General features: G+C 42.8%; 1 protein-coding gene and 1 long non-coding RNA gene across 4 annotated transcripts in view; one reads left to right on the top strand and one right to left on the bottom strand.

Moving 5' to 3' along the window:
• PKP3 (plakophilin 3) overlaps window positions 1–17,349 on the bottom strand; it is a 92,014-nt gene extending 74,665 nt beyond the window's left edge. The window contains exon 1 of one of the 2 annotated variants that reach the window (XM_061609893.1): window positions 17,308–17,349. In XM_061609893.1, the coding sequence (XP_061465877.1) occupies window positions 17,308–17,334 (27 nt within the window). In that variant the 5' untranslated portion in view covers window positions 17,335–17,349. Of the gene's footprint in view, window positions 1–8,857; window positions 9,000–17,307 lie in introns of those variants that run through there. The other variant, XM_061609892.1, reaches the window with a different exon arrangement.
• Window positions 17,350–17,439: 90 nt separating this feature from the next.
• LOC133376925 (uncharacterized) overlaps window positions 17,440–20,045 on the top strand; it is a 48,891-nt gene continuing 46,285 nt past the window's right edge. For both annotated transcript variants that reach the window (XR_009760582.1, XR_009760581.1), the window contains exon 1: window positions 17,440–17,522. This is a non-coding gene — a long non-coding RNA (uncharacterized LOC133376925). The remainder of the gene's footprint in view (window positions 17,523–20,045) is intronic.

Raw genomic sequence — 20,045 nt, 5'->3', positions numbered from 1 at the left:
CTGCTCTGCATCCCTGACAATGCACCTCAGGATCAGTTTAACAAGGTAGATTTTCCATGCAATAATTACAGCTATCTCTTGATGATTTGTACAGGTGAAACTGATATTACAAATTATCTTATCAAGCAATCACCTACTAGGTTATATGCTTGCTATTGCTTAGGGCATGTCTTCTTCACAAAAATAAAGTAGACTAACTGGCATAGTTTCTTCCCCCAGGGAACTCTGGGAATAGTAGTTCTGGGTGTTAGCTATCACAGAATTCCAAGCACTCTTAACAAAACTATGGTTCACTTGAGGGAAGATAAGAATATTAGTCTTGAGATGGTAAAACTTCTAGGTTGTGCTCTGGTTTAAGTATGACAGGCCTGAGTCCTCTTATCTACCTTCCACTGGTTCTGATGCTTGTTGTATAGGATTCTGGCAGATTCTAATTCAAAATGAATTACCTGTGCATTGTCCTCTTTAAATACAACCCAGTAGGACTGGCTTCAGGTTTGAGGGGGCTCTGGCCAAAATGCCTCTCCACCCCCAGCACGCATGCATGCATGCACATGGGAAATGGACCCCAGGAAAATGAAGATAGTGGTGATTGCAGACCCTTTGCTCAGTATTTCCCTTTTCAGCACCAGACTTAGAGCTGTCTGCCACTGTCTGCCCTCCAGATAAGCTTACCAGGCATGGGGCAATGGCAAGGATGGGCAGTGCCACTAAAACTGGTGCTGCAAACAGAAGGGCCAGATGTAGCAACTGGAACAACCATTGCTGTTTCTTTTTTCCCCATTTCCTGGAATGCTTATGTTGGGGCCCAGACGCATTCTGGGGGAATGAAATGGCAGCAGCTGCACCTCACCCAGCAGTTCTTTTCATAGCGCTCAGCTGAGCATTCCAGCTCTTGATTAAAAAAAAAAAGAATAACAAAATTGCAAGTGACTAGTGTTAGTCCTGGTAGGCCCTCTGGGGCCTGACACGTGCCAAGTGCTGGCACAGGCCTACAACCCAGCTTCCAGCCTCTCCCTGCTTTCTTTCGGCCTAGGACAGGGTGAGAAACTGGATCTGGCCAGCAGGCCTGATCCTTATGTCCCCCACTCACCGTATGCATAGTTTGACAGGTGAGTGGGGCTACCCAACTGTCAGTCACCTGACATCACAAGGCAAGTGACCCGTTTTTGCCAGACAATTTAGGGTTGCCAGGTTCAGGGCCTGAGACTGTTCCTGTATCTTTAGGAGAAGAGAAAGTAAGCCAAGTGCAGGTGTTCTAATGAAGGTAGAATTCTTCCTTCTCCCTGCACAACTTTTAAAGATACAGAAGACCTCTTGGTTGCCAGGACTGGCCTCCAAGAGGTCTTCTGTATCTTTAAAAGTCGTGCAGGGGAAAGGGAGAATTCTACTTTGTGGTTTTTCCCATTATAGTGTTGCAAGAACACCTGCACTTGGCTGACTTTCTCTTCTCCTAAAGATACAGGATCAGTCTCAGGCCCTGAGCCTGGCAACTCTAAGACAATTATTTTATATATTCATTAATTAATTTATAGGCTACGCTTTTCAGCTTATAACATACAAAGGAATAAAAAAATGAAAAACAATAAAATATCATTATTATGATTGCCAGGGATTGCCGGCTCTACTGCGTGTCTTCACCTACCCCACACCTGACATCATATACAATTTCAGGTGTAAAGCAGATGAGTGTGGCTTGGCCAAAACAGCCCCACAGGCCAAATGGGGAGGAAAAATCCTGCAATAGACTCTGCAGTCTTAAAGAGCTGTGTAAGGAAGCTATATAGAAGCCTCTTAATTAACTAGCTGGGTTACCATTTCCTTTGTGGGCTTTGAATTTAGTAGTTAAGAATAAAAAACACACAGGTCTGGAGACTTCATTATGTATGGCATACCCCATACATAAGATTGCCAGGTGTCTGTTTTTTTGCCTGGAGACTCTGGATTTTTGGGGTCCTCTCCAGGTGAGCCAGCTTAATCTCTGGACTCTCAGCTTTCATTAAAAAAAAGCTTCTAGGTGGTCTGGATGACAAGTTATACACCAAAACATTAGTCATCCCCCCTCCGCAACTTTTGTGAAATTATCTCTTAGCTGGCTGCTCCAACCCCTCCCTTTCAGGTTTGTAGCCAATAAGTAAAGTCAGGGTTGTGATTGACAAGGAATTTCTGGACCTCCAAACAGTACCTAGACTTCACTGCAAATATAGTAAACTATTGTTTTTTTGTGTTTTCTGAAAATCTCATAAATTGAGTAAGTATATAACTTTCAGCAGTACCAAAACTTTTTTTCTTTTGTGTGTATAAGTCAAACAAGTTTAAATTTTCCTGGGCTGTTGAAGAGGGCAGTGTTTTGAAAACCTTCCCAATATGAAGCTTTAATCCAATACTTGATTTTCTGGGAGTAAAGCTGCAATGCTAATCCCACATGCCAAGTGTAAACCCCATTGAATTCAATAGGACTTACTTTTGAGTAGACATGGTTAGGATTGTGCTGTAAATTAATGGGACTTTTGAGTGAACATAGCAAAGAATTGTGCTTGTGTTGTAAATCTTCCTCTTCCCCTCTAATCCTATTCTTTAAAACAATTAGGCAGGGCTTATATAGATATCACTGCTTTTATTGTGTAGGAAACTAATACTGATTTTAAAAAATGTTCTGCAATGACCAACTCATTTTGACAATAAACTATTATATAGGGTCTGTGTATTTTTACATTTCCTGTGTCTGTGTGTGTGTGTATGGAGCCTTCCCAACAACCCTGTGAGATAGGATTGCCTGTGAGGTGGGATTCATGTGCTTCAAATGTGTGTTTAATGTGCTTTGAATGAATGGTGTGGATCTGTCCTAGGTATGCTGTGTATTCATTAGTGAATTGAAAACAATAATTTTAAAATATACTTTTTTAAACAGGGGAAGAGCTGTAGCTCAGTGACAGGGCATATGCTTTGCATGCGAAGGTCCAAAATTCAATCTCTGGAATAGACTATTGCCTGGAATCCTGGAGAGCCAATGCTAGTCCATGGCATCAGTACTGAGTTAGATGGTATCAAATGGCCTGAATCGGTATAAGGCAGATTCCTTTGTTCCTAATAGAGGAAAGAGACCCAAGGGCCACAGTGACTCCAACATTTATTTATGTATTTTATTTACAACTCTTATATACTGCTTTATTGTAAAAAACCTCAAAGGGGTTTACAGAAGGAATTAAAACAATAAAATTATTGGCAAAAACAGTTAAAGACAGATATTAAAGCATTCAAAATAATAAAGCCAACAATGAGTTAAAAACAGATAAAAAGCACAATAGCTTCTACATGCCTGGGTAGGCTTACCTAAACAAAAATGTTTTTAGCAGGTGCTGAAAAGAGTACAATGAAGGTGTCTGCCTAATGTCAATAGTCAGGGAATTCCAAAGCGTAAATGCTGCCTCACTAAAGGACTGATTTCTTACAAGAGCAGAACAAGTACGATGTGGAACCCGTAACATGGAAAGCACACCTTGAACTTGGCCTGGTAGTAAACCTGCAACCAATGCAGATTTCAGAGCAGAGGTATTACGTGCTGATAGAGTCTCACTTTTGTCAGCAATTGTGCCACAGCATTCTGCACTAACTGCAGCTCCTGGGTCAGGTTGTGCTGCATGGGGATTTCTGTGACTTTGGCTAACTGCCTGCCAGGATTTTTTTAGTTTTGGTGTTTGCTTAGGAATCCTGACTGGCTGTGGGATGCTGAGTTTTCTGCCTTACTCATAGGAATCTTCTTGTGGCTGGTATGGTATTGCCTTTAGGAAATCATCACTGTCTATTCTCTTTCTGTTGCATTTCATTTACCTTTAGCCTCACTCCCTTTTATCCACAGAAGCAACAACAGTGGCTTCATGTGCTCAGCTTAACTCCGTTAAACCCACTGATGATGCACCTTGTTGGTTGCATGACGGTTTGTTCCTTGCCCAATAATGGTAAAAGAGAATATGCATACTGGGAAGTGTGGCTGCAATTGTTGTTGTTCCCAAGCTGCTCCCTATGAAGGTAGACCAAACCATGTATGTTAACTCTCTTGTCAATTATTACTCACTGGAATTGAGTTGGCTGTCATAGCATCCCACAACGCAGACAGAAAAGGGTAGAGAATCTTCTTACTCTTATTCATCTCTCAGGCCTCTTTTGGAAGTGAAGGATCAAATCTGTAAAGACTTTTGGAGCAGCCATGTAAAAAGATAAGGGCAGGGCATTCCAGGCAGGGGGGTGCCAACCCTACTTGGATATGGATGTCTTTGCAGAGGATTCCTAGTCAAGCTTTGTCAACAGCACAATCCAAACCATATCTACTTAGAAGTAAGTCCTGTTTAGTTCTATGAAGCTTAGTAAGTGTGTTTAGAATTGCAGCCTTTGGGGGCATCCATCTTTACTCCCGAGTGCTCCCATCTAGCACCCCCCTTGACATCACTAGGGCCTGCCCCTGAAATCTCAGGCTTTGGGATGCTTCTGACCTGGCAACCCTACCCACACATGACGTTGGGTGACTACAGGGTAAACAGGTCATTTGTATTGTCTTTGAGTAGGAATTTACCAGTCTTCCCTGGATTTCTGAAGAGGTACAGAAGTGTGAAAAGATTTTCCATACTAGAACAACAGATGACCAGTTCACCAAGTAGTTATATGTGCACTGTTGTAAGTTACCACTTGGAAGACAATTTATTGTCTGCATCGTGAATTCTCCAAAATTTGACAGAACCCAACACATTTTAGTAGGTGCCCAAGACCATTCCAGAGCAGTTCTGATAATAGAACCACAAATTCCCTGCAGACTTCCAGTAATTCTGGAATTTGGCAGCATCTCTAGCATACTGTCTAGACTAGCCAAATTCCACAGCATTGGACAGCAGAGCAGAGGCCATGAGAGATCTGGTCAGGTCCCTTGCCCTAGCCTTTTTTGAACCAGGGATAGGGAGCCTATGGCCATCCAGATGCTGTTGGGCTACAAATCCCATCATTCCTGACCAGCGGCCATGCTGGCTGGGGTTGATGGGAGTTGGAGTCTGACAACATCTGGTTGGCCATAGGCTCCCCATCTCTGCTTTAAACCAAAACTCTCATTTATACCATTTTATTGTGATTATTTTCTTCTGGGTACAATGTTTTCTGTGAATATATTAGAGTCTCTGTTAGTGGTCCCCCATGGCTCAGATGCATGGCTGGTATCCACCAGGAGCTGTGCATTTAGTATTGTGGGACCGGCTCTGTGGAAGTACCTCCCAGATGAGATCAGATAGGTCCCTTCCCTGTTGAACTTCAGGTGCTTGACGAAGACCTTCTATTGCAGCAGGCATTTTAAATAAGCCTATTTTATGGCTTTGCCTATAGTGCTTACAACAATTTTAAAAAGTATGATTGACTGATGCATTGTTATACTGATTGCCAGAGCTTGGAAAAGTTACTTTTTTGAAGTACAACTCCCATCAGCCCCAGCCAACATGGCCACTGGATTGGGCTGATGGGAGTTGTAGTTCAAAAAAGTAACTTTTCCAAGCTCTGCTGATTGCTCTCTAAACTGCTTTGAGACTACTTACGGTGAAAAGCAGTCTATAAATATTGGAAATAAGAAAAACAAAATAAATAACGGAGTTATCACTGAATGATGTTCAAAATAGAGGACAACGCCAAGGGTAGGTGGTCTGGGAATTGTTAGGCAAATTATGAACAGAGATGTGTTATATTAGCATGCCTCATTCATTTGATGTCTAACAGGGAATTTTGTCTCTGAAGTTTGCAGGGGATACAAACAGGAGGAAGTAAAAGGTTCTGCTACCCCCTCTTCATCACTACTTTTGGCCAGATGCATTCCTGCCTCAGAGGCCAGAACAACAACAGCATGTAAGCAAAGCAGTGTTTTTTTTTACTGAGTAGCAGATTTTATGTTTACATTCCTGTTTCTCCTCTCTCTACTACTATGAGAATTAGAGAGGTAATCCTTTTTTTAAAAACACACACATAAGATTAGAGTCTGAATCACTTAATAAAATACCAGAGCATTCAGTGGAAAACCTGGATTCTGGATGCTACCCATATACTCTGCCACATGGCCCTCATCTTCAGTGTCCTGGGTGGTGGGATTGCCTCCAACACAAACGATTCTGGGCATGTAGATGCAAAAAAGGAGGACTGTCCTCACAAAGGGCTGCACAAATGTCTGACTGTGAACCTCAGAATTCCTAAGAAAGGCTCTCACAGTAGGGTCAATTAACATCTGCAGCTGGTATACGTTACCACACCTTTGCTACATCAGCAGAGCTGGAAGATCCCACTCCTCTCCTGATTACCCTAAATCTGCACTCCTCTAGGGGAGGGCTTTTCCCTGCATGGGACTCAAACCTGCCAGGGTGTGGGAATAATGCACAGAGTGAGCAAGTCCTTCAAACCCACACCTACCACCACAGCCTCTGGCACATGCAAGCTGCAGAATATGCAACAGCAAACAAGTTTGAGGAGCACCAACTTGTATAATGAAATCTTTTCTGCCTATTGAATATTCAGTCTGTACCTGAGTATAAAGTATGTCTGGTACTATCACTCATTTCGTGGGCAGGAGTTCCCTTTCTTCTTGTACCACTTCTCCCTTGCCCTTGCCAATTGAAAGTGAATGTGGCATGTAATCTTCGTTCAGATGCTCCTACTAGAGTCATACCTGTTGCCTGGCCATTAAAGACACATGCTGGCAATTTGGCAACTCTGTTCATGAAATGCCCACACCCTACATCTCTGCTACACCTCTCTTCCTTCTTGCTTCTTTTCCTTAGGATTTATGGTAATTATTTTTCCTGTGAAATATATTAGTACGCCCATTATATAGGTAGGGAACCAAGGCCAACAAAGGTCAGCAGAGAGTGTGAAGCAATTAGGCAAACCCAGATCTTCTCACACCAGACACTCCCACCATTCTGGTTGCAGCAAATCAGGGTATATACTCTGCTTTTTTAAAAAAGAAATTTTAACATCTTGAGCATTTTCACCTACACAAGCTATCTGCTGGAGAAAGTGGTGTTACTCGTGTTAGAAATGACTTCCTAGGCTAAGGTGTTTATGGTAACATCCTTTAAAATCAAGCCAAACATTTTTGCTAAAATCTATAAGCACAACACCTTTATGCTCCATTGTTGCTCTGTGGAGGAAGCTATTATTCATTTACAGTAATACTTCAGTTAATGAAGTAGATTTGTTCCTGGACATTACTTCTTTAACAGAAACTTCAGAACCAGAGGTTGGAATAACATGGGAAGAATAGGGATAGGTTCCTACACCACAAAAAAAGAATAGCAATTCAACATATTTCAGCAAACTTTTTATTCAAAACTAACAATAAGCATGTCTGAAATGAAATAACCAGGTCAGGTAAGCCTTGCATACAGACCACTTGAAGGCTTCTTTCAAAATGCATCCAGGGATTCCTGCCTTGCTTTTTTTCTTTTATCATGTAGCATCTTGCTATAGTGTAGCAATGCTTTGAGCACAGTTCTCTGTACACTCAAGCTGGCAGGCAAGGGGCTTGTTCTCTCTCTCTCTCTCTCTCTCTCTGTGCCATCCTCTCCTACACTCGAGCAGACACGTCTTCGGTAAACAGTGCTTCCAGGACACCCAAAGCACTGTTTACTGCAGAGGCAACTGCGCCACCTGGCAAGGAGCACCAATCCAGCCACATGTGAGAGAGCTGCCTGCACCGCCGCAATCCAGTAGACAAGGAGCCACATTCTGACTATGTCAGAGCGTGCACCCCACCCCCTGCACCCAAATAAGACTTTGTTAAAAGGGGCTTCTTTCCTGTAGGATTCGTTATCTGAGGTATTACTGTATTCAACATTTGTAAACGTATAAATTGTATTACCATTCTCATTTCAAACAGTTGTTCAACATCCTCTCTGAGAGCATAAGAAGCTGGAACAAACCACAGGCCCGTCTATTCCCACATTCTGTTCCTAACATCCACCTCTGGGAAATTCACAAGCAGAGCACATGAGAGATGGTGATGACATCCCAGCACTTAGAGGTATGTTCAGCCACTGATAAGTCTCTCCTCCTCCATGGATTTGTTTAATCCTATTTAAAGCCTTCTGAACTAGTGGTTGGTCTTCACCACATTCCACAGCACTGAATTCCATAAGTTAATTATGCATTGCTTGAAAAAGAGGCACTATCTCATTTGACAGGAGAGGAATTGTGACTGGAAAATGGAGACTTGCATGCAGCCACCCATTACACTTATGTGTCATAGTTAATGTGTGATTTTTAAAATCCAAATTCAGGACACTACCAGATCATACAGCCTCTAAACAGGATTATCCACAAAAACTGCAGGATCATAGAGAATACTAAAATGCCCTTGTTTCTAGTGGGGTGAACTTCTCATTATGACCATATCACAAAGGCAGATCTCAATTCCCCCTCCCCTCTCTTTCTCTGGTTTGCAAGATGTAAGCCATTTCTGGATCAAAAAGTACCTGCCTGCTTATGATTTGCAAGACAGCTAAGAGTCATCTGCAGGCCAGTCTTAGACATTTTTATTTTAAAGTAAATAAAATACACTGAGTTCAATGTACCTTGGTCAAAGGCAAGCGAGAATTGGATTGCACCTCTAGTGCTTTTCACAATATATTTGCAAGCCTTGGCTATTCCCCGGCTGGCCTACATATTCCCCAACTTACTACTACACACGATCCCAGGGCCAGAGTCAAAGCGTTTTACACCCAGCAGCCCAGCACATGCTTGCAATTGCCCAACACTAGCAGCCCTAACTTCTGCGTATCCATTTTGCCTACCTAGACTGAAAGAAAGCAAGAAATCAGAGAATAAGATGGAGACATACAGTGCTTGGCATCCTGGACAATTTGTTCCCCTGCAGCATTCTCTTGGTGGTGACAATGGAGGCAATTTCCCACGTGCCTTCTTGGCCCAGGGCTCTTGGGGTCCCAGAGGTTACCGACTGGGCAGATATTTCCTTCTGCAAGCACCTGGGTCAATTAAACTCTCACCGTTTAGTAGTTGTCAGCGCTATGACAGGCTGGGCTGGGTTGGGAGCTAAATATTAGTCCCACCCACTTATGTTACCGAACCAGTTAATTTTCTTTTGTTGTTCGTTGTTTTTTTTTCAAAAAAGCAAAAACCCCAAGACGAGTTGGTATGCTCTGTGGCAGCAGAGCTCATCTTGCAGAACAACAACAACAGCTGTTTGCGGGGTGAGACTTGGCTACAATCTGAGCTCCCAGCAGCAAACTGGGCCTTAATGAAGTTCTAGGACATGGAAGAAAAAAGCCAGAGAAGAGAACACACAACCTCTTCAAGCCTTTGCATTCAACTCTATCTTAACCTAAAGCTCAAATTTCAGTAATCTCTTAGCAGGGCAGGGCTGAGATTCAGATTAAAAAATATCATTCTGGATTAAAAAGGAGATGAATCATTACCACACCATCAGAAGCAAGATTTTTTACTTTCCCCATTCATTTGCCTTGCTGGGTTAGTTGTCGGCCTGGCCTGGCCTCCTTCCCACATCTTTGCAGGCACTTCCAGACTGTCACTGTTTTTGGATGGGATTCAATCACATGCCAGCAAATCCAGGTTGCGCAATTATAGTTGATTGGGAGGTCTTCTGCAACAAACCTGCTTTTTGAGAAGAGAGGACTTTTTGCAGTAGGGATAGTAACAGGGAAATGCACTGGAAAGTGTGGGACAACACTTGGTTTGACACAATGTCATCTAACCATCCCACAAACAAATTGGAATGAATGTTCATTAATGGCCAATGTTGTCTAATCTCCCTGCAAACAAATCAGGATAAATGCTCAATAAACAGGTGGTCTGGAAGCAGCTTTATTTCTCTTATATTTCTTTCCTGTCTTTCTTCCCTTATTTAGCTCTTGTCATTCAGTAACATTATTTCAGGTTTCTGGAGCTGAAAAGACTGGGGTGTGGGTGGAGATAAAATTCACAGTGAGATCGGCACCTCCAGACTGTCACTATTTTGTGTGAGGGATTCAAGCACGTACTAGAAGCTTAGATTTGAGCAATTAAAATGGATTTAAAAGCTCTGTCACCCTAGTGCAGCAAATCTGCTTTAAAAAACCCTGAACATTTTGCGGTTTGGAAAGTGTCAGGGAAATGCTTTGAAAAGTGTGGGATGAATGCATGATTAGGGGGAAGACATGTAATCACCATGAACAGGCCCAGCATCAGTGGGCAGCCAGGTTAGGAAATGGCTGAGGGCCCTGAAGCTGGCCAAGAACCCTGCTCCTGGCCGAGAGCCCCTGCGGCTGGCGCTGGGAGGGTGGGGCTCCCACTCTGCCATCCCCACCAGCATCAAGTTGCAGGCCAAGACCAGACAGTGGCATGGATCGCAGAGCAGGAGCTTCACTCTCCCAGGCCACATCACCCCATTGTGTGCTTAAATATGCCTGGTCACACCACCTCTTGCCTCGCCATATCAGCATGCTGTGCATGCACACCTACCATCACCCAAGGTGGCGGCGGGGGCTGACATGGAGATGCAAGAGTTGGCGCGACCAGGCGTACCGAAGTGCACGGACGCCTACGCACATGCATGGAAGGGAGGCAGGGGCCCATGGCGTTCTGGTGCCGGGCTTGACCATGCAGGCAAATCAGGATGAGTGCTAATTTTCATATAACCATCCTGTAAACAAATCAGAATGAATGCTCAATAGAGTGGACGTAGTCTAATCACTGTGTAAGCTTTGTGCAAGCAAACTGGAATGAATGCTGAATAAACAGGTCATCTGGAGGAGCTCTCAAAGGCTTGTTCTTTGATACATTAAAAGCACTTTGGGAGTGAAGGAAGGAGATGATTATGATGTGGGAGATGAGGGCTCAGATATCACAGAAGCAAAGATTAAAATACCTGATTTGTGGGCAGAGAGCTGCAAGCCGTGGATGATGAGGAAGCACATGGTCAGACTAACAGGAAAAGAAGGGAAGTAAAGGTGGCGGCAGCCAGACACCTGTGTGGTTCTAACTCAGACATACAATTAACACGTAATTACATTGTTAATAGCTTTTTATTACACCTTGTAAAACACTAACTGGAGCCAGGAACTACATTGCCTTTGTAGTCAGCTGCTTTTTCAATGAGCTGGAAACCCACCTTCCAAAGGATTTAAGAATTAAACTGCAGTCTCTGTGCAGTCTCTCTTCGTCCCATGGAACAGCTACCATAGCAAATACATCCAATGGGCATCCTTCTGTTGTGTTGACATGGATTTTCAACCCCTCAGTTCCTGGAGCTTGGGTATATAGGCAAACACAGCCATCCAGAGGACAGATAGCAGAAGAAAGGGGAAAAGATATGAAAGGAGAAACTAGCTAGTAGCTCACAGGGCTGAGAAGGGCCTGTATCTCAGTTGTAAGCACATAGTTGTCGAGTCCCAGGCTCTGTTCCTGGCCTCTCCAGGTCCAATCACAGTTAGTGGATTCGCCCCAGTACGGCTGCTTCTTGCTTGCTCCTCATGAGGCATGCACATTCCCCATCCTGTAGGCAGGGCCTCTGAGAGGAATTTTATCAGGGGGTACAAAATTTATTTTGGGACCCTTCCCTTCTCCCTTAGTCATTCTGTTTTTATCCACTACGGTTTTATGCCATGAGCTGTAGCCTGTAAGGTCAAAAAGGGTATGGAAGACGAGAGAGGGGTGGAGTGGAGCACTCTGTTAATTTTCTGCATTTAAGGCCTTATGCTCTTATACTCCCTCCACGATATAAATAAATATAAATAAAATAAAAGAGGATCAGAGACAAGAAAGCACATTTGATTTGAACATCTTTGTTTATGCTACAATACAGATAAGGAGAAAGAATTCACATTGAAACAAGGTAGATAAACTTACTATTTACTTCAAAAAAAGAGAGCTTTCCTGGCCTTTTTTTTGTGAAAAATTTTGAATCACAGCATGAAAATTAATTGTTCTGGCAATGTTTGATTCAATACTTAGCCTGGCCAAATCCACAAGATGTTCTTGAGACATTGTAGACCTTAAATAATTCTTAATTAGCTTAAGTTTGCTAAATGATCTCTCTCCAGAAGCTACTGTTGCTGGAATTGTTAATAGTATTCTTAAGCTAACACAAACATTTGGAAACAGGTCACCAAGTCTGTACTCTGTTAACAAGTTCATTGTTTGAATCACCAATTTGATGGGATGAACCAGTAAATGCTAGACCACGTTCTCCCAAGAAGAGTACAACATCAATGATGCGCTTTAAAAGGTTGTACCATTTCACAGCTTCAGTTTTGATTGATGCTTCTAAGATTATGTCAACTCCTGTCCCAGACAGCAGGCGCCTTTCTAGTTCTCACCAAGCTAGGTAACATTCTCTGTGACTATTGCCTTTTTCATGTTTTGGGATCCTGTAAGGAAAGTTTCCGCCACTTCCCATTAGAATCCCAGCCTTCAGCAGATACTAGTGCAGACTTAGACGCAGAAGTGCTAGTCTTGACTGTCTTGTGCCAAAATAATCGACATGGAAAGCAATATAAAGCTTGTTTCTGTTGACTCCAGACAAGCCAGTCTCTTACATGTAGTTCTCCATTAGTGCTTTGAAATTTCAGTATGCTTTCTGGGAACACTTGATCGCAGGTGTCTTTTGGGAATGTTTTAGGCAGAGGGATGTGACCATTCGTAACATACTTTTCTATTTGCTTTTGAGATGGAAACTCGGTTGTGATACATCCAGTGTCAAGGCCTACATTATGATTACTCCTCTCATCCTCCAAATTCACTTCCACATGTGTCTGTATGTCTGTTTCTTTCTGTTTTCCATTTTCATTTTCTGCATCTGCCCCTTCATCAAAATACTGTGCATGATTACCCAAATCAACTGCTCCTTGTTTGGGGATGAGGTTTCCAACAGTTTCTTCTTGCTCCAATTCTGTAGGTGAGTTCAATGAAATTTTTTTTGAAGCCGCACTTAATCCAAATTGAAAGAGAGTTTGTTGACCCCTTTTTTCATTTTCCTCTCGTTCTTTCTTGTCTTGTATTTTCTGGGCTCCTGATTTGTGAGAATACATTTTGGAGATATGATTTTCTCATCGTGATAGGGTTTAAAGGTTCACACTGCTTACCTTATACGAGCCCTCAAACCGCATTTTTCCTTTCATACTAAAGCGGAAGGGTTAATCTAGCTTCCTAATGACCACGCCCTCTTAAGGTCAAAGTATCTCTTCCTCTTGTTACCTTGGCCACTGAGCATGCTCAGTTTCTTCCAGAGTAAGTTTAATTAAAAAAATGAAAAAAATCCTCAAGTTTGATTATTTGTATTTTCAGAATCCAACAGAAATACAAATATTTGTTTGAACAATGTTATGCTTTTTTGCAAAAGTTAGGGGGGAAAGAAAAAAAAAGCACCATTTGTAGCAGGCTTGCAGAATGGGAGCCAGCAGGAAATGACATAACAAAGGGAGGAAAAGGGAGCTCCCCTCCTTTGGCTCCCGGGCCCCCTTTTTGACCCCGGGCCCAGGTAAGATGTACCCCCTGCATCCCCCTCTCATGGGCCCTGCCTGCAGGAATACCATCACTTTTGCCCCTTTACTCCAGGATTTTCCAGCTTTTTTACTTATTGCATGTTATTTGTGCTGCAGCTTTACATTTCCCCCCCACTGTCTCCCCCATCCTATCTTTAATTTTCTAGCCAGTGGGAGTGATTCTGTCAGAATTAAAGTTTTATCCACAATTTTACTCTCAACATCCGAACAGTTATACACCTGCACGCTTGCACAGCTGTGCTTACTTTGAAAGCCCTTTCCCCCAACCTTCACTTTTCAGGGGGGGGGGATGTTGGTGATTGTGACAGGAGTGTAATAGTGGTGGTGATTGTGCGTGCCCTTCTCTGCAGCCATTTCTGCAGAAACAGTGATATCTCCTTTAACCTGGATGGGTGGAAAGAAGGGACTGGATCCCCAGATACAGCTGAGGTGGGGGAGGAAAGGAAATGTCACCTCCAAGCAAGAACCCCTGTTACCCCAAGGGTCCTTGGTGGGGAGTGGGCTTCTCTCCTCACCAGCCATTTTCAGGGACCCAGCTTTTTTCTTTCAACTTGTACAAGTTACCAGAGAGAGCAGTACCTACATTAGCTTGCATGGGCAGAATGAAGAGTCTATATTACTAGAAAAGGCTAGGGGAGGGAAAGAACATGTCACCAGGATCCTTGCTAGGGATGTGACATTCTTCTCACCCTGTTTACAGGGCCAGCACCAGGAGTGACTGGACCCTTAGGGATCAGCCTGCCCTGGGCCCATGACACCTTAGGCCAACACCCCCTGATACTGGCAGCGCTGGGCTTATAAACCCCACATGCCCCACCTACCTCTCATGCTATCTGAATGACATGTGCGCATATTGTGCATGCCTGCCATCAACCAAGATGGTGGCGGGGGTGTCAGCCCCTTGGAGAAGTCCCCGCCACCATCTTGAGTGATGGCAGGCATGCATGCACGGCGTTCTCACTGATGGGAGAGGTAGGTGGGGCTTCTGCTTATTGAAGCCTGATCTATCTGAATTGGTGGGGCCCGGAAGCTCTCTTTCCATGATCTGCAGCAGGGTAGGGCTGCAGGACATGACATTGCCATGGACCACAGAACAGGAGCACCACCCTCCCATCCTAAGGAGGAACACTTCAGTGGCCACTCTAGGTCACAGGGGCCCTTGGCCAGGGTCCAACCTGGCCACCCTTTGGAGCCGGCCCTGGCTGTTTAGCTTCTATGAACTGTCTGCGCAGGGGCAGAGATGCACATGTACTTGGGGAAAAAAGAAGTGACCTTTCAGATGCCACCCACTTCCCATCTTGCATGATCAAATGAGGTGATAAAGTACATGTGTCTTAAGACCCTCCCACTTTTTATTGCACTTCACAGTAGCATGTACGGATGGGGGAGAAATTCAATTAAGTTCACATTTAAGGGTGAACCTACTGAATTTGCATGTTCTGAAACAATGCATGAACCAAAACACAGCCATCCTTTGAAATTTTGCAATGCAATTGTCCAGCCATGTAATGTTTGCAAAAACTTCATATTCTAGGGTAAAGTGAACATAAAATACATATATTAGTGGAAATAATGTGCAAACTGCATTATATTAGGCAAAATTGTGTACAGAAATGTGTTTATCAAGAGAAAATCAAACTGAAATGCTGATGGATTTTCAAGATGATTTCAAAGAAATAAATTGCAAATTGCTGCAAAACTGTGGAGAACAGAATTTAAGACTGGAAAAATATAAATTGAGAGGTTATAAACAAGGGAGATTCAGCATAGTATTCCATACAGTGTGCCCTGGGAGTGGCAGTTGCTTTTGCAGTAAATACCAGTACAACAAGGTCTCAATCTTGCAAGCAAATGAAAGGGGCCTCAGTGTGAATGGCACCCCAGCTTAAGGAACTTGTGGCAAGTGTGGGAAAGATCCTTCTCTGTCTGAGCCCCTGGAGAACCTCTGACAGTCAGAGTAGACAAATCTGAGCTAAATGGACAAATAGTCTGACTTGGTATAAGGCAAGTAGCATCCTATGTTTAAGGATAAGATATCTCTGGACTGGTTTGCCTGAAATGAGGCGTGACTCAGTGCAAATGGGCTCACCTAGGCAGAAGCTGTGAGCTCATATATTTCTCAAATGGTGTCTCATAACACCCTTAACTAATGGTGTTTTGACATGTGGAACTCTTTTCCACAGCTCAGCTGTTTCCCTCTGTCTCTTCTTCATCTCAGAGGCCCAACAAAACATTAACTCGAAATGGCTGCTGAGTGGTAGTCATTGTAGTATGTCAGTGCTTTCAATGCTGCTACTTTGCTAGTTTATGCTGCTACCTTGCTGTCTTCGTTTGCATTTTTGTATGGTACATTTTAACAATTTGGCTGCATTTGATTCAGTATGTGCCTGGGTGAATGACAGAGGATGGGATGTTACGAGTGTCCCTATAATAATTATTATATTATAATTACATAATAGTCTATTGTCAAAATGAGTTGGTCATTTCAGAACATTTTTTTAAATCAGTATTAGTTTCCTACATAATAAAAGCAGTGATATCTATGAAAGCCCTGCCTAATTGTTTTAAAAAATAGGATTGGAGGGGAGAGAAAGATTTACAACACAAGCACAATCCTTTGCTATGTTCACTCAAAAGTCCCATTAATTTACAGCACAATCCTAACTATGTCTACTCAAAAGTAAGCCCTATTGAATTCTTGGTATGTGGGATTAGCATTGCAGCTTTACTCCCAGAAAATCAAGTACTGGGTTAAAGCTTCATATTGGGAAGGTTTTCAAAACACTGCCCTCTTCAACAGCCCAGGAAAATTTAAACTTGTTTGACTCCTGTACACAAGAGAGAAAAAGACTGAAAGCTACATACTTACTCAATTGATGAGATTTTCAGAAAAGCAGGAAAAAACAAGTTTTCTGACTTGCAAAGGGCTCTAGGTATTGTCTTTGTCAATCACAACCCTGACTTCACTTATTGGCTACAAACCTGAAAGAGCGGGATTAGAGCAGCCAGCTACGAGCTCATTTAACTGAAGTGGGGGGGGGCTGACATTTTGGGGTATGTCTCGGGAACCAGACCACCTAGAAACTTAATTTTTTTAAAAATGAAAGGTGAGAGTCCAGAGTTTAAGGTGACTCACCCGGAGACCCAGAGACCACCCCAAAAATCCAGAGTCTCCAGGCAAAAAACAGACACCTGGCAACCCTAGTGCCTGCCAGATACTCAGTACAGAATCAACATAAACTAGAGGGTTGGGTGGTGGCCACTGTGGCCTACAATAATTCTATCTTCCTTAACAGGAGATTTTTCTGCCCTGGAACAGGTTTTGGGGGCCTGCACTGTTGGGCCAAATAGACAGACTGGAGGTTTAATGGCCTGTGTGACAACCATGGGGGTGTCTCACTGTTTCATCAGCCCAGTGCACAGACAGCAAGACATACCCTCGATTTAATTTTTGCCTCAGGGTTTGAGATGGTTGGTCTGGATTGGAGGCAGGGGGATTGAGACAAGATTGTTGTCATGATCAGATCATTTCTTGGTGAAGTTTGGTCTTAAGTTGGCAGTCTTTAATATCTGTTGTGGTCCTGATTATGTTGGTTTTATATCTGTTGCTGATTGTAATTTTAATTATCTGTATTACAGTATTATGCTTTTCCTTGTGAAAGGTGGCATAAAAATATTCTAAATAAATAAAGGCTGGGTGAATTAGTCATAGAATTATGCCTCTTACGCCAAAATATTAAGAACAAAGAAGCTTTCTCCTTTAGCTATTTACCTGCTGCTGCTTGCCAGAAGTCTCCATCACGGAATGCTGCCATGAGACCTTTGTAAAGAGGCTGCATGGAATGAATGGCCTTAAGACCTGCAGGACCTAGTGCAGCCATAGGGGCTTCCAATACAGAACTGCCTAGGTTGCCCATGAGAGCAGGGAGGCCAAGGAAGAATCAGGAGATGATAGGTGGAGTGAGCTGAGAAGCAATCTGCTACCAGGTGAGGCTGCTTGAGAATGCAGTCTGTTGATGGGGAGAGACTGCAAGGTATGTGTATGAGTTGGGGATGAATAGGTTTAGCTTTTGATCATCCGCTATTCATTGCAGCACTAGGTTTGTGTCCGAGGGGGGATTAGTATCTGGGCTTTCTCAACAGCCAAACACTCTAGCCACTGACCCTTGGTGTGAGGACACTTCTTTCATCTCTCCTTAAGGTTGTTTTTAAGCTTATCACTACTATCACACAGGGGTGGAAAAGATGACACAGCTTTGTGAAGTATGGAAATATTACGACAATGAGGGAGAATATGCTATGTTGTGGCTCGATTCTTTAAAGGTGCCTTGACAAAAAGAGTCAAGTTTTACCTAACCTGAGGAGTCATTGCTTCTCATTGCGTGGGGAGAAAAAATTAAGCAACAGGCATATTGAAACTTGCATCAAACCTGTAAAGCAAGATTTTCAAAAGTGCTTTAGGACAGTTGCTCAGCTTCCAAAGGTTACTCTTGCAGAATGATTTTCTAATAAGGTATTATGCTGTTTTGAAAACCAAGGCATTTATTGGTATGCCTATGGAGACTGATGGCCACTTTGCATGTTATGAGTGTAACCTCTGCCTGATCGTAATTGCATGTAGGGAAGTGTGCATACTTGAGTAACTAATATAGGACACTTGTGTCTACTCCCAACTGTCATGCTGGGTGTATTGCTCACCAAAAACAATAAGAAAACATAAACACTTATCTAATTCTGCCAAGGAATCCATAGATTGAACAACAACAAAAATCTGTCTAAATATGAAAATTTAACAAAATTCTAATTATTCCTTTTATTTTCCAGTATTGTTTCTGCAGTGTTTAATACTTTACATAATTTATTCTGGTTTTGCTGCTCATGGGTAGGGTTGCCAGGTCCATGGCCTGAGACTGATCCTGTATCTTTAGGAGAAGAGAAAGTCAGCCAAGTGCAGGTGTTCTTGCAACTCTGTAATGGGAAAACCCACAAGGTGGAATTCTCCCTTCCCCCTGCACAACTTTTAAAGATACAGACCTCTTGGAGGCTGGGCCTGGCAACCAAGAGATCTTCTGTATCTTTAAAAGTTGTGGAGGGGGGAGGGAGAATTCCACCTTGTGGGTTTTCCCATTACAGAGTTGCAAGAACACCTGCACTTGGCTGACTTTCTCTTCTCCTAAAGATACAGGATCAGTCTCAGGCCAAGAACCTGGCAACCCTACTCATGGGGAGGGAAAGGATTATGCAAAGTACTGAGAAGAACAGCCTCAGTCACTAAAATCTTATTCAGTTATCTTCCTTCAACCATACATATTCAGTCATAGGGGCTAGAAATTTGCTCTTTTTAGACATGAACATTGAGATTCTGGGGAAGATTAATTCTGCATCCAACAGCACAATGCATGCATTCATTGTGCTTCTACACAATCACAGTGTATGTTCAGCCCAGCCCGTGGTTATGTGCACATGCTATCTGATGTGTGTCTACGAAACAGATATAATGGGCAAATATACTGAGGTGACATACAAGAAAGCACAACCAAAGAAACTGAAGGAACATAAAAAGATTGCAGTGAAAGAGAGAACGTGAACATGTAACTTCACTTTAACTTTTGGAGAAAAATGGAGAAAAGGATATATTGCATTTTAAATTACAGATAATTGTGTGACTATTTTCTGCTACTCTAGCATGTGGTAACAACTCCTGGCTAAAGCCCAATTTTGCAGAGACACGTTTTGACAGTTACAAAAACAAAATTCTGTAATATGCCGAGGCCTCCACATAGTATATTAATACTTGGTGCTGGGTTTAAAATGTTTTTACTATTTATATTTAAATCATTTTTATTTATTGCTGGAAGCCGCCTTGTAAAGACATTGCCCTAAAAATCAATGCATAAATATTTTAATAAATAATAACCACATATTAGGAAGACCTGTCTCTATGCATTCCTCTTCATCCCTGGTCCAGCACATTCTCCTTGTTCCACCCAGGATCTTGTATCCTTGGCTTTTATTTATTTATTTATTGCATTTATATACCGCCCCATAGCCGAAGCTCTCTGGGCAATTTACAATAACTTTTGCCTCCCTTGGCAAATTGCTGGGCGCTTATTGTCCTCACATATGCAGCTCTCAATGAAGCTGATGTATGGTAAGAAACATGACAGCTAGGAGAGCTGGGTGTATGCACATTACATTCTCAAACATGGCAGCAACACAGAGCAATAAGTGCAAAAATGGCTACAGGGGGCCTGTAGGTTGGAGCAACAGTGAAAGAGTCGCTTTCAAACCTTCAAGCCAATTCTGAATTTGGAAAGATTCTGGCCTGAGACCAGTATTCTTAGGAAGCTACCTTATACCAGGTCAGACTGTTTGTCTAGCCTAACATTTCCTACTCTGGCTAGAAGCAGCTGCCAAGAGTCTGAGAAGAGTCTTACCCTTCACCTGCTACCTGAGATTAGCTTTAGGTGCCATGTCCTAAATGTGGGACCTTCTGCATGCAAACCATGT

Source organism: Rhineura floridana, chromosome 2 (assembly GCF_030035675.1).
Source record: "Rhineura floridana isolate rRhiFlo1 chromosome 2, rRhiFlo1.hap2, whole genome shotgun sequence".
Taxonomy (NCBI): Eukaryota; Metazoa; Chordata; class Lepidosauria; order Squamata; family Rhineuridae; genus Rhineura; species Rhineura floridana.
The sequence above is the reverse complement of the archived record's forward strand: the minus strand, read 5'-3'. Positions and strand labels throughout refer to the sequence as shown.